We start from the raw sequence: 15,224 nt of genomic DNA on the forward strand, positions 1-15,224 counted from the left end.
TTTTAATTTGCAAAAACATTAACATATAGTCACTAATTCAAAAGATAATAGAATTCCAGTATTCTCCCCTTCTAAACTGTTGAGTAGTGTTCAGTGCCTTTGTAAAGTCCAGCATTGTGCCAGGTCTTTCGGAGATCAGAGGCAGGAGGATCTGGATGCTGTCCTTAAGTTGTTCAAGTCCAGTTGGCAGCTGATAAGACAGGAAGTGCAGTGAGTTAATGGTGGGAGAGGGCTTTTGGTGAGGGCTGCTGCATAACTGGGGAAAGGTTCATGGAACTAGGTAGATATGGGTGGCACTTTGGGAGAGGTTTTATAGAAGTAGAAGGAGACTTTTTAAATCACTTCAACTTCCTTTGACATAGAATTTTTATAAAACCACGATGGGCATAAGAAGTAGTTTACACAGTCCCAGGGCTGGAGAACCTTCTCTTTGAAGGTAAGGAAAACCATAGGAAGCCATTCTAAGTTTTATCCCTTTGTGTTAAAGGAATTCACTATGAAAGAAAAGTTACTTAGCACTGAGTTAGACCAGCATTTCTTAGAATTTTTCTTAAGACCCCTTTTTACACTTAAATTACTGAAGATTCAAAAGACCTTTTGTTTATATGCTTATCAACATTTTATTTAATCAGAGATTAAGATAAGAAAGTTAAAAATATATTTAGCTCAAAAGTAATCCCGTAGCATTAATAAAAAAAAATTTTAAAAATGAAGGATGAGGGGGAGGGTATAGCTCAAGTGGTAGAGTGCATGCTGAGTGTGTTTGAGATCCTGGGTTCAATCCCCAGTACCTCCTCTAAAAAAAACAGATAAACCTAATTACTTTGATCCCTCTGCCAAAATAAAATAATTAAATAATACAAAAATAAATAAAATATTAAAAAATGAGGGATATGTATGATTTTCTAAAACAAAAATAATGGTAAGAGGGCACACTTAAATTTTTTCATGTCTTTAATGTCCAACTTAAAGTTTGCTGTATTCCCGTATTACACCAGACTGAATGCAGAAGTAGATAACACACATCATAAAACCTTTGGAAAGCTCTACATTTATGAAAGAAAAAGAGAAAAAGGTGGTGGTTTGACCTCTGGATCTATGAAAAGGTCTCAGGGACCTCCAGCAGTTCCCAGATCACACTTTGAGAACTGCTGAATTGGACTAATGGCTTCCTGGAAGAAAGAGAGCGAGGCTCATTTGAACCTTAAAAGAAAATTTAGAATCTGTATTATAAGGAGGAGTGGACAGTCACGTTTCCAGTGGAAGTGCAAATTTAAGAATAAACACACGGAATTAGAATTATTGAAGGTGAGGTTGTGCTGGGAGTTGAAGACTCGAATGTTGTGACCAGGTTCCATCACTGGCAAGTTTTACCTTGGTCCAAATCTTGGTTCTTAAATTTCCTTACCTAAAAATTGAAGCTGTGACTAGCTCTCAGAAGTCCCTTATAGGACGAACTTTCTGTGATTTATTCTTTTTTTTTTGTAGTGCTCTCAACACTTTCTATAAATACACCCATGCCCACACATCTACGCACACACATTTGGAGCTCTTTGGAAGGTCACATGAGCTAAAAATGCACCTTGGAGTAGTTCACCTAAGCACTTTTTTTCCTACATTGGTTTCATTGTCCTAGTTTGTTTCTTAAATAGAAGTTGACTAAATGATACTGTGGGTGTATATAGAATCTTAACCTTTTTTGTCAGCTGTTGAACACACCTGCACTTTTTTTTTTTTAAAAGCCTTTCACTGCGTTTATTTACGCCTGCACCCCTCACCCTTTAGTCATAGAATTAGGTGGATAAGGAGGAGGAAAGTGAGATGTTATTCAGACCACTTTGTCGCAGGACTTTGCTTGTCCATTCCAGGGTGCTGAGGTCCTTGGGAGAAGAAAATGGCACAGCAGTCCCTTCCTTTGAAATGCAAAACGAGGTTGTTGGTGGTAAGGGGGTGTCCATTTATTTTTCTTTGTGTGATTCACGTTTCTTTAATATTCTAATAGAATTAATTTCTTTCAAGTTTCAAATTTGCTCATTTAGACAGTTCCTGGATTTTAATTTGGATAACAAATTCCTGAACACTGTGTTGTCCTATATTGAGACCTTCATATGTTCTGACCTGATCAAAAAATATCCATACCAGCAGTGTTGAGCATTCTTTAAAAAAAAAAAAACAACTTGTGGTCAAGGAGACATTTTTATATTCTGTTATATCCATATACATAGAGCTTAATATTTATTGAATGAATGACAGTGAAGCTTTTATTTCCTTTCAAACACAAAATTCAAAGTGAGAAACATTAATCAATTTTTTATTTGGAGATCCCTGTAGCTGTAAAGATACCTCCAACCTGAGAAAATTCCTGCCTAGTTCAAAAGATGTAAGGCAGCAGTTTTAAAAAATGTATATATTAAATATGAGAATGTTTCCAACAGTGCTGCTTTTTGTGTGTCTTCTGGGCTTTTATATTTCGTAACTGGGGGTGTCTTGGGGTAAGAGTGTCTCTAAAGGTAAAGAGCTGTTCTGAGAAAAAGTCTGGAGGTCAACTGTATCTGTGTTACACAGCTGCAAATGGACATGATGAAAAGTAAAATTGGAAGGAAAAGATTGCTATACTATTCACAATATTTGGGGTTGAAACTAGGTCCGACTGCAAGGTTTATTGGTATATAATGTGTTCTTGATCTGAAAAGCCTGAGTGAGGTACTCTGTCTTTGGAAGAGCAGGAAGAGAATGTTAAGGCCAGTTTTCCTGTAGTCTCTATTTAATAAATGAGAGTGAGATCCTCTGAGGAGATTTAAAAAGCATGTTCATGGCCCTTGAAAGCATCCATATCAAACGAAGCTAGGTCTGAATTAGTGTTGGAAAAAGAATTTCAAACATCATGTGCTTCCCCAAACTAAATTTAAAAAATAGTTTTCAACTTTTACTGTGACATTATTTGAAATAAGTAGCTTTTCATTCTCACACTACATAGATCACAACGAGTTACTGTTAGTGAAGATGGGAATCTTGGTTCTTTGAAAGGTGTTTGAAATTTTTTTCTTTTTTTTAAGAAAGCAGATGGCGGCTGCAGTCCATTTCAAGTTACCCTTGAATGAGAGGAACAGGGCTAGGGAGAAGGTGCCGAGGGCTTTTGGCGTGGAAGCATGCTGCCATTTTTGCTCATGCTGGTTTAGCAGAGATGCTCTCTGTCTGCAACTTCTGGGGTGTGAGGTGACCCTGGTATGAGCTGACAACCTGGTTACTTCTGCCAGTGTTAGGTAAACTTGAGAGTAAGGAATAGGAACCCTTCCATTTTAGGGCTTGATTATTAAACCTGAGGTTAAGAATTCAGGGTCCTTATCCAAGTCATCCAGCCTCTCCAAGCCTTATAAAGTTCTTGACCTACAAAAATGGGTACAGTCATCATACCTAGGATGAAAGGTTAATTGGGATGCTGTAGTAAGGCTCCCCAAAACAGTAGCTGTTTTCTTTTCTCATTCTAGAGTTGGAATTCTTTTTAAGACTGAAGGTAATGAGATTGTTGTAGGAGAAATGATTTGACTCTAAGGCTTTATTTCGACAATACTTAGAATCCCTCTAATCCTGCATGAAGATCAGACCTGCCCTCTGCACTACAGAGCTCTTGGACAGCGCTAAATTAAAAGGTGTGGTCTTCGTTTAGATATGCTGTCAGAGCTTTTGAGAAAGGAAGAAGCATGGAAAATGGAAAAGATTATAGATTTCTCTTTTCAGTGATAAATAAAGCCCTTTCAGGATTTTCTAATTCTTAATAGATTTTTTGCCCAACTATGTTTATCTCTTGTTTGGTGTATTAGGTTTGTAAAGAAGCTTAGTCTAGCCAGAAGGGACTTGGGTGTGGTAAGGCAATTACAGGCTCTCAATAGATGATGCACTAATTAGTGATCTGCATCCCTTTCAAACTAGGGTGTTGGCTGCTGGGAGTAGCAGGAGTTACTATTAACCATCAGTGACTAAGAATTAATCTTATTTAGCTGGAAATGGGGATAGATATTGTAATTAGATGTGAGAGAGACAGTGATCAGACGTGAAATTGTGGGCCCTCAGAATTATTTCCGTTCTCCCCACTCACATGGTGGAGCAGAGGTGGAGTACAAAAGCTTGTGTTTTACTGGAGAAGACCTGGCTTCTAGGCCAGATGTGACTCTGTCTTAGAAGAGCATATCACTTCGCAGGGTCCCTGTTTCTTATGTCTAAAATGTGGGATGGGAAGCAAGCATAGGGTTGCTTTTCTCCTTTAAATATCTGGTTTGCTGATGTCAGAACTAGGGAAGGGTTGGATGCTGATAGCAATGACTGTGTTTTCTTGTTTAGAAGTAGTAGGTCAGACTTAAATAGTACTTTGTGTTTTGGGCTTTCTGTGGGCAGTTGTTTAGAGATGGAGGTGAAAAAATTAAAAAAAAAACTGCTGTGAGATTGCATTACGTTGTGTTAGACTCTCTACTCTCAGATTATGTCTGTCATAATTGGGTAATAATTAACAGTTTAGAAGGCCATTATGATAAGGGTTTTAATAGTTCTTCCGCCCTTCACTTTACATGACCACCACCTGAGAGAAAATTTTGTGCACCTATCAAGGAAGAAAATTTTGGATTCAAGAACCTAATTGTTACATCTTGATTAAATGATGCCTATTAGGTTGTAATTATATCTACCCATAAAAAAGGATGATAGCAGATTTGATTGCTGGGTTTCCTAAAGCACTCTTCTAAGATAATGAATTTTAATTACATATGTGTGCCTGGGAACCATTTTAAACCATTGAGAGAGGGAGAATGGACAAGGCATATTGAAAAAGAGCAGTGTTCACCTAGGTATATAGCTTTGGGTTTGTGGTTTTGGAAGGATAGGAAGAGAAAAACCTGACTCCTCCCTTTGTGCCCACACACAAACACCTCTACAAAGGCTCCTGAATCAACATTCCTTCTGTAGGAAATGTTGCATAATGTCGATCAGGTATCAGAGGGACGTGACATAGTCGAAGTGGTCATCTCAGCATTACTCGGAATCTTTTTCTCTGTGCCAGGTGCTGTTGTAAGCAGTCTGCATTCTTTCACGCAAGTTCTCAGAACTCTCAGGTGTACATAGTGAAATTTTGCCAGTTTTACGTGTGAGAAATGACAGCACAGAGAGGCTTAAGTTCCTGGCCCGAGGACACAGTAAGTGGCAGAGCTGGAATTAGAACTCATGCTGTCTGGCTCCGGAGTTGCATGATTGAAATCACACTAGAATTCCCAGGGCCCAGGTATTGGACCTACATTGTGGATCAATTGGAGTACTGTTTGGCTTTTGTAACCTTTTTAGCATTGATTTTTATGAACCATTTCCTTGGATAAAAATAGCCTTGTTGGATTTAGACACATTTGAGTTTGAACCTCGTAAAAGACGGGTAGAGAAGAGCTCTGGCCCTGGCACTCAGAGTTTTTTTTTTAAGGCATTCAGAGTTCTCCAGTCTTTCCCAGATGCAGTGTTCACTTTATGAACTAGCTGAATATTTTTTCCTCTTGAACGTGGTTGATGAATTCTTAGCCCATGGATCTTATTCATTCACATATCTTATTATGGCAACTCTAAATCCTACACATGATGCCTTTTTTCATCTCTTTTCAGCCCTTTTTATTCTGTCATTATCTATCGCCCCTTCCCTGTCCTCTACCCCCAGCACCTTAACTTTCAGTTTTCAATCCCCCAATGCCTGACATCCATGTCTCATTTAAGTGTGTATTACATGGAATTTACCTTATAACACGAAGATGACTTACAGATTCCTTCATTCAGCTTATGTTTATATTTACACTGCCCCTGTGATGTATGAGGGACTTACTCAGGGATCACACATTCAGTTTGGGCTGCTTGTATTTTAAAATCCAATTAATGATTTTTAGAAAATAGTTCTCTTTTTGAAATGCTTTTGTTGGTTTGCATTTTGGGAAAACTTTTTTTTTTAAGTAGAATGAAGATTCACTTTTGGTTTTAAAGTAGGATTCATTCTGGATTTTGGTTCATTTTTGTCTCAAATCTTAATGCATTTAAATCTTACTGTTAGCAGCTCAGGGCCCAGGTGGGCAGATAGTATCCATTGTATCAATTAGGACATTGAAGCATAAAAGTCAGGTTAATTCAGCCTGTGTTCACTTACCTAAATGGGCTAACATGTCACCCTTATGGGTTGGACTCCACATCAACCAGCTTTGCTTTCCATCATCCCATTCCTCGTCCTTTATGGGTTCTTATCCATCAGATGCATCCTTGTTATCGGCCACTAGGGGAATGGGGTTAAAGTGAGTGGATAAGCACACCTAAATTTAGTCTCTTTTGTATTCCATGATCGTGAAACTGAATCAATAGGGTGATCTGTACAAAGGACATAGGCAAGTGTAGTTGTTCTCAGTATACCTCTTGCATTATTTGGGATATTCCTCTTTGTTTTGAAGAGGCTTAATTATAGACTAAACACCTTTTTGTTCAGGGAACCAAATCTGTACATAGATTTGTTAGTGGTAGTGTCAAGGCTCCCTGCAAGGATAGTAAACCCTGAATGCCTTACTTACGGAAAATCATTGCCCCAGTGAGGTAAGTCACAGATCTTTGGACCATAATGACTGTATAGCAGAATTATCATCTAGCAACTTTGTGGGTTTACCGTTAGCATGTGAAGCTGTTTGCCTTTTGGCAGTATTTTGCTTTCATCAAGATGATCTCAGCTTTCATTAAGTTTTCATCTAATTGAAAAGATTGATTTTTGAGTAGGTGAGAGTCCTTTTATGTGATGTCTCAAAGGACAGAGTATGGGTCAAATCACTCTTCAAATGGATGGTAATTGTGAAGAAGAGGCTTTTAAAATGGAGATAGCAAGTTATCCAGAGTTTATTGGAACTAAGAGCTTTTATGTGTAATAAGCTTCCACATTTGTAAATAACTGGAACCTTAATAACCCACTGAAAACCCTGAGACCAAGGCTTGAACCAGAGTTATGCTTTCCCTTTTACCACCCTTCCAACACTGGCATTTTGTGATAGGTGCTCCTGTAGTAGGACCTGGAAAGTTCGTCATTGTTCCTTGGATTGCTGAAGTATTTTACTCTTTGTACTTTTGCTTCTTGTAAAATTAAGACTCAGTAGAAAAATCCGAGGACCAAAATGAATACACTTCCCTTTGTATGATATGCCACAGCCTTGTGGGATAAAATATTGAGAGCAAGTAGGTCATCTAAGCATCCATTTAAGCCTTTTCCCTGATCTGAGAGGAGGTGGTGGTGCCACAGAGCAGGTTGTGAAGAGGAGTCAGTATTAAAAACTATTGCTTAGCTCTTGGAAATACTTCCCTAGAAATGGTAAATAGCAGTAAATCAGCTTTCAGGGAGGAGACACGTTGCCATTAAATGTCTTGTTTTTGTGTCAGCTTTGTAATGAACAAAGGGATGTTCTTTCTTACATACGTGGAATCTTGTGCTTTTAAATTTCTTCCAAACACTGGCGATTAAAAACTTCTCCTCTGTGTAAGTAAGGTGTTCTGTATTTTATAAGTGCCTCTTTCTCTTTGGGGTAATTTTATATGCTGTTAATGACTATGAACATACTATTACTGTTCCATACTTAAAATTCTATCTTCTCAGGGTCTTAAATAGTCACTGGTAGAATCTTGAACTCTTTGGGGATCTCTATATAAAATGTGAATAAATAAATTACCCACTTAATCATGAGCGTATTACTCTTACGGTCTATGAAGGTAGGGGCTTAATTTGATTTTCAAGGTTGTTGGCTTTGGAAATATTGCTTAGAAATGTGTTCTAATGTCTAAAGAGCAATAATGTTATTTTACTCTCGTAGTTTGATAGCTGTTGATACATAAGATGTGTATGTGTGTTATATATGTGTTTTATATATAAAACACATACATATATACATGTATTTATATGTATATATGTGTGTGTGTATAAGACAAGAAGGAAAATTTGACTAAAGAGAAGATTGGACTAAAGATTTGACTAATCTTTTTCGCTTTCTTTAAATGTTGTTTTTCTAGGAGTTACCTGCACCTACCAGTATGCTCCTAGCTCTCTGCTTACCACTGAGACAACAGAGGGTGGAAATATTAATGCTTACTTTGTGATATTTTATCTGTATGTCATTGGTCAGTAAATCTTCCCAGATTTTAAAGAGCAATGCCAAGTGGTTGGTGTACTGGCTGTGAAAAAATCAGGTTGCGTTTAACCACATGAATTTTAAAGTGATTCCCTGAACACTAGGGATTGATTGTACAAGCTTTGTGTAATTTTAATAATTCGTCTTGTTTGACTAATGTAACTATTTCATCTAAAAAGGGTTGGTATTTTGGAATTCTCAAATTGTAGGAAGTTTTAAAACTGAAGGGTATCTTATTAAGTCCTGAATTTGAGAAAGGCTGCTGTCTATCCAGTATGGTTTAGAATATATCTTTTCACCTCTTAAAAAAATTGTTGTCCTTGGAAGCTGTTAAGAACTCTGGCAGGACAGCTTGCCTTTTCTCCTTCGAGAGGCCTGCTGTACATGTGCTCAACAGTCAATCTGTCTTAGAAAGTGGGTGGTTCTTTCCCCCTTTTGATGGGAAGCTGATGGCCCAGCCCTGTTGGGCACTCAGTGTTCCAGGAAACAAGAAAACGTGAAATAGTAGCTGAAGTCCCTGAATGTTACACTATCAATTTGCTTCTGATTCTGGATGCATTTTGTAGATCTGCTTGGTATCATTTCTCTGTCCTTTGACTCCTAGTTTAGAATGGGAAAGGTTAAGCTCATTAAGCAGTATGAGTGCACTTGGTGTGCTAATCAGTGATGTTGAAGTATCTCTGGGTGCTACCGACTGCAGGGTTCGTTGGTTTGGGTTGGAGCAGTAGAGCTAAGGCTCTTCATATTTAAGTTTCTACTCCGACCAGAGTTTTACATGAAAATGACCACTTATGAGTGGAGTAATTGGTGGTGTCTTAAAAGCGTGTGATATAGTGCACAGTAAGTTAACAGGAAAAAATCTCTTGGAGGATAATTTTTAAAGGGAAGGAGGGATTTGAAGGTGGGTATGCATGAAGTTTTTATAGTGATGAGTGTGTGTGTGAATTGGAATTAGGGGAGGGAAGATGCCAAGAAGAAAAAGTAACAGTTACGAAAGTATGGAGGTGGAAAGTTCAGTGAGTGGGACAAAGGCTACTTTGGGACATATCAAATTAAGAGCCAGGCACTCCATTTTTGGAACTCTTGGTGTGTTACTGTTTTTTGTTTTTTTTTCGTCACCCACATGATAAACATCAATAAGGATATAATGTAGGTTATGAAGCTTAGGTATGTCCTCAGAAAAAGGGTTGATGAGGCTCGGGAAGTTCTTTGGAGAATCGATAGGGGAAGGGATCATGGAAAATCGGGAAAACCTGAGAGACTTCGTTAGTTTGAAGTTTTGAGTGCTGGAATATCAGTAGTGGCTTTGAGAATAAAGCAGTGGGTTTGAGAGAGGAACTGGTTGAACTTGGAGATCAAGTTCATGGGTGCTTCCTGCTCTCTCTAGACTTTATTAGATGCTTAGGATGGTAAGATTTAGGAAGAGGTAAGAGTCTCTGGAAACTTTCTGAACTTTATGTATGATCCCCTGCATTTCCTGTTCATACGGAGCTGAAATTTTCTGTATTGGGAAACTTAAACATCATAAGTAGAGCATCTAGTCTGTCTTCAAGTGGTTGTTCTCAGGGAACCTTTGAAACTTCATGAATTTTCGCCTCCCCACTCCCAAAACAGAAATAGTTGGGACATGTTACAGGTTGCATGGATGTGATTCGAGGTTTCAACTCTTGTTTCCCTTTTACTAGATGGTACCATGTTTTATATCTTGTGTAAGACCTTGGCAGACTGCCTTGGTGGGGCTGAAAGCCTCTTCGAATGGAGTAAATTATGTGGCAGAGCAGCATTTTGGAGTAGAAGGTTTTGACGTAGACCCTAGTATGTTTTCCAATAACTTCTCTCTTCTAGCCACCATTCAGAAAGAGGAAATAGAGGAGAGAGGACATTCTATGTTGTTGTAACAGTGAGAATAAAAGCAAGGAAATAGGAAAATTTGAGAGAGATTCACAGGATGGCTCTAGGTCATTTTGACCTTGTGCAGGCTTTTTGCATGAGAAGTTAGAAGAAAATGTTAGAGCGGATAGGCGATAGAATGAGATGTTCTGGGGAGGTTGAAACTAGCCACGATGGGTGAAATGTAGGTGATGGGGGAGAGAGACAGGAAGCAATGTATTTGGTGATAAAGGCTTGCCCTTGTGTCACGGGAATTGGAAAATAGAAGGGTGGATGTTGGTTGTAGTGAGGGGAAAATGAACGGTTGTGGACTTCAAAAGTAAGGAGGTATGATTTAGTGGATATGTACCCAAGGTTCAGATCCCAGGAGTCTGAAGGTTGGGTAGCAGCATTAGGAAGAAAAAGATAATGGAGAGGAAGAGTTGGTTTGGGGGTTGTATCAGTCTCCATGGGCTGCCATAGCAGAATACCACAGACTGAGTTACTTAAACTAAAGTGATGTATTTTCTCATAGTTCTGGAGGCTAGAAGGCCAAGATTTAGGGCTGGGAGGGTTGATTTCTGGTATGGCCTTGCTTCTTAACTTGTAGGGAGCCGCCTTCTCACTGTATCCTCCTGTGGTGTTTACACCTGCATGCTCCTGGTGAATCTTCCCCCTCTAGTATGAGCACCAGTCCTGTCGATGACAGCCCACCCTTATGTTCTCATTAACCCAGTGTGCTTAAGGGCTTTGTTTCCATATCCAGTCACACTAGGGGTTGGGACCTCAACGCGTGGATTTTAGGAGAGACATTCAGTCCATGACAGGGGTAAAGGTATTTAATTCCTCTACGGGTGAAGAGAAATTAATCTCTTTTTCCTGGGTTTCTGATCTATAGTTTGCATTTTTTTTTTTTTTTTTGATGCAGAAGAAAAATGCTTTCTGATCTTTACAACTAGTCAAAGGCTTCTTTTCTTGTTCCTACCCCAGGGATTGGGCATTTCCAGTGTGGAGAGTTTCTGCCCCCTTTCACCCTGTACAACACTTTCTGACCAACTCTACCTTTTTAAAGTTTGGTTTTGACAATTGATACACAATTGATTTTCTTGTCTCTTCAGTTTTATAGTCTGACCTCTTGTTACAAACTGCTTTTAAAGGCATGGTGCTTATGCTTTAAAAGCCACTTAAACAGAACATGTATTTAAAAGACATGATGTTTTTGCCACAGGTGTCAAGAGGGTCTTGGCAGTGTTTTTCCCTGAATGTCTGCTGAAGTGTGTGTGTGCAGCTCGGAGACCCTGGGCCCCTTTTGCTTGGAGAACGTCAAGTGTTCATCCTGGAATTCTTGATACTTCTGTTGGAAATGCTAAGAGATGTGAACTTGGGGGTGTTTTCTGTTTCTTTCGCTTTGTGTGCTTAGGCAGAGCACACATCTACAAGTCACCAGGGCCTTAGTGAGGCCCTGGATTTCAAGTTTAAAAAGAAAATTAGCGATGGAATCCTAATATAGAAAAAAATAAAATAAAAGCTGTGGGATAAATGGCTAACACCTAGTTATGTTATTAGCTACTCAGTTTGTAGTTACTGGCCTCGACCCAGCTTAACTATTGCTTTCCTGTCTCTTCAGGGTAACTATCAGAGATGCACACCTTTAACTGTCTTTTCTTGGGGGAAGGCAGCAAGACTTTGAGCTCTCTTCAGGCTGAGGTTTATAGATGTTGGTGAGGTTGAGTTGTGAGAAGGGGATGGAGCCTGAAATAGATACTATCCCATTTCCTTCAGTCAGGTTTTTAGTGTGGCCTCATTTTATTTGAAAGTGAACTCCCAGGGCAGCTGATATGCTTGTAATTAATCCTAAGTAGAAAATCCATTCCAGAGCCCAAACTCTATTTTTACTTTACCTGTCCAGGCTCAGAATGGGGAAGGGCATGTGTGGGTTTGGTGAAAATGTCCACTGTCCTTTCATCCAAGCAGGCATTTCAGTGTATTTTTGTGCCCTTTCTCTTCTATCCTTGCCACCAGAAAAAGTTGTCAATTTCAGAATTCCCTCCCTGAACTCTCCCTGGGATTCATTTATAGCTGTTAGATCTATTTAGTTTCCAGTACAAAATAGGAGAACAGCAATAGGACACTTCACTTGTTTGAGAGTGGTTCTCTAGCCAAAGAATGATTTAGGAGAACATTTCTCACTTGCTGAAAGGCTTTTTTTCCCTTCTTACCAGCAGCTACAATTTTATGTATGTCTTAAAGCGTTATCCAGACATTGTAGTATTGCCCTGTGAAAACTAGTTTCAAGAGTTAGAAATTAATGTAATTACTTCACTCTAGGAGCATGAGTTCCTCTGAGTGCCCTACCTCTGTACAGTCAAGAGAGGGTTAAAAGAAAACAGCTTTTTGAAAAACACCTTCAAATATCTTTTTCTCATTTGTAAGCTATACTTGGTAAGGACCTGAATGACAGAAGAAGGTAATAATTTTTTGTATGTTTATACTCTGTATTTTTCCCCTGGTTGGTGCCCCTCCCCTGTTTTCTTGGGGAAGGAAGCCAAGTTCTTCCTAGTTACCAACTAAGGGTTCCATCATAAAGGTGGGATGTGATAACTTGTATAACAAATTATTAAGGAAGCAATTTCTTGCCAGACGGTGGGTTTAAAGATGACTTAGCTAAAGGATTACTTGCTAAGTGTAGAAAATCATCTTATGACAAATTAAAGTTATATGAAAAATGAAAGTTAAATGGGAAATTGTTAGGCAGGTGTCAGATTTAAGTTGTGTAGGTTATTTTGATGAATAATTGAAAATTTAACCAATCTTATTATTAGATTTGTTTCCTAAATAGTACTTGTTCCCAAGAATTCAGTTGAGGCCATAAAGGGTATGTTTTAATACATAATTTTGTGTATAAATTATAGAAAGTATATTGCTTAATACATACATTCACTAACCATCTGTAAAATGATAGTTGTGGGAAGGGGGTACATTTCCTCCTAACCATTTAGGGAAAAATTACCTTTTTTTTTTTTAAATGGTTGTGTCTTAGCTCCTTGGGTACTGGCCTGGACTGATGCAGAAGGCAATTGAAAATAGAAACTAAATAGGCAGGCCAAACTTCTCTTCTTCTTTACTGAGTCTTTAAAATTACCAAGGCCATTTAAGATGTATTGGTAACAAGGAAAAAATTGGGGTACTGATTTCTTTTAGAGTATAGAAGCTCTGAGCCTGTTTTCTTTTATTTGAATTATTTTCTCATTTATTCCTTCCAGTAAGCAGGCAAGATAATGTGATCATTTTCTCCAAGTTCTCGATGAGGAAATCAAGGCTTAGAATGGTGCATGCTGGAAAGAATCTCTGCAGAGCTTGTGGTTGAAACCACCACCCTATGTCTGATTACTCAGCAAGCCCTGCTCAGTATCTATTCCTTCCTGTATTTTGTGTCTCTGCCCATTTACTTTAGGCAATTATCATTTCTTATCTTCCTGACATTTATATCCCCTTTGTCATGCTAGTTATGAAAATCACGTTGTGCCCTCTTCTTACTATAGCCTTCTAAGCACACATTGCCTGGCCTGTACCCTGTGTTGTCAGCAGAAAGATTCCAGTTGAGTTTCGCTGCCTTTTTAGTTACTGCTCTGGTGACACTCTCCCTGGATGTGCTCTGGTCTGGTCCTGCCTCCGAAACTTCACTGATGCTCACAGTCCTGTTTCCCAATAAGAGCTGGATGCCTTTCCCTATCTGTTTACTTGACTGTTGTCTGTTCTACACGTTCCAGCTGATACCCCACTTGTCTTATGAAGGCCTTTGCAGTGGCTCTCAACCTTGGCTGCACATTAGAATCAAATTGGGATGCTTTTAGAAATCCCAGGGTCTGGGCCCTTATGAGAGATTCTTATTTAATTGGTCTGGAGTGAAGCCAGGCATTGGTTGTTTTAACTGCTTTACTGAAGTGGTACAAAGAGCATGTGCTTTACAGTCTGTCTGATAGACCTGGATTTGCAAGTTTTTTAGTTCAGGAAAGTTAATCTTTCCTAAGCCCATTTCCTCATCCAAAAAATAGGAATAAAATGACCTGTTTCCTTAGATGGTTAGGATTGCATGGGGACAGCACCCCTCAAAAGGGTATAGTGCATTTCCCAACACACCCTGAGCAGATAGCAGCTAGTGTCTTTCTCACCCCTTCCAGCCTTCCTTTTCCCAATGCGCATCTTCTTTCTTACATTTGCCATTTATATATTGCCTTTTCCCCCATACTTGAATTTGTCTTTCCACTAAAATTTGTTTACAGGTCCAAGGTCCTCAGGTGATGTTTCATTCCATTGTATGCCTAAGTAAAAGCATACCTTTTATGTCTTAAAATATATTAGACATGAAAAGCTTCCAAAGAAAAATAGATACATAGCATCAAAATTCTTTGAATAGAAAAGTAAACTGGGTCATGTGGGTGTTATCTTAAAATTTCAGCGGCTTAGATTTTTAAAAGGTTTCTCTTTTTCCCTTGTCACTAAAGACTGTTATTGAAGCCACTGCAAGTTTCCTGCTAATTTACTTTTTAAACACTTATGTCTTACTTTTTTTGTCTTAATAGGTTCCTAGTCCTATCCTTACCCAAAGTCTATAATTTTTTTCCCCCTAAGCTGCTTATAGCTTCAGGGTGACTTTCTGAGTGGTATATTCTATCTCCAGTGATAAAGGGCAGATCAACACCAGTTGAAAGGGATAACTTGCTTTCTATTTTTAAAAGATGGGTTTTTATTGAACTGCTTTTTTTTTTTCCTTTTTCTGAGAGTGAAAGAGTCTCCCTTTAAACTCCCATTGTTATTCTCCTGATATGTCAGTAATCACCGCTGGGTTGTCACCGTTTTAGTAACTCAGGATCCATGTATATTTCTAAATCATTCATGTCTTAGAAATCTTGGAATGAAATAAGCATCCATCTGAGTTCCTTGCCTAGAAAAGTCTGAGCTATATAGTTTGTCTTGATATGAATTAGATCTTTATTGCCTACATTATTTTGATACAATTAGGTATGAAGGCTTTAATTCTTTAAGTTCACCTTGACTTTTCTTATATATAATGGAAGAGTCTGTCTAAACTACCTTTCCTGTTCTGTGTTACTTTTTTATTAGTGCACATGATTTGGGCTTTCACAGCAGCTCTCTGGAAGGTGACTTTTTTTTTCAGTAACAGAG

General features: G+C 38.6%; 1 protein-coding gene across 11 annotated transcripts in view; it reads left to right on the forward strand.

The window, feature by feature from the left end:
* The window catches only part of ELAVL2 (ELAV like RNA binding protein 2), a 150,858-nt gene that overhangs the window by 45,011 nt on the left and 90,623 nt on the right, over positions 1-15,224 (forward strand). Inside the window, exon 1 of one of the 11 annotated variants that reach the window (XM_072959292.1) lies at positions 1,892-1,942. The exons of the other annotated variants lie outside the window; for them this stretch is intronic. Coding sequence (XP_072815393.1) covers positions 1,895-1,942 — 48 coding nt within the window. The 5' untranslated portion in view covers positions 1,892-1,894. Of the gene's footprint in view, positions 1-1,891; positions 1,943-15,224 lie in introns of those variants that run through there. 11 annotated transcript variants of the gene reach the window in all.

Source organism: Vicugna pacos, chromosome 4 (genome assembly GCF_048564905.1).
Source record: "Vicugna pacos chromosome 4, VicPac4, whole genome shotgun sequence".
Taxonomy (NCBI): domain Eukaryota; kingdom Metazoa; phylum Chordata; class Mammalia; order Artiodactyla; family Camelidae; genus Vicugna; species Vicugna pacos.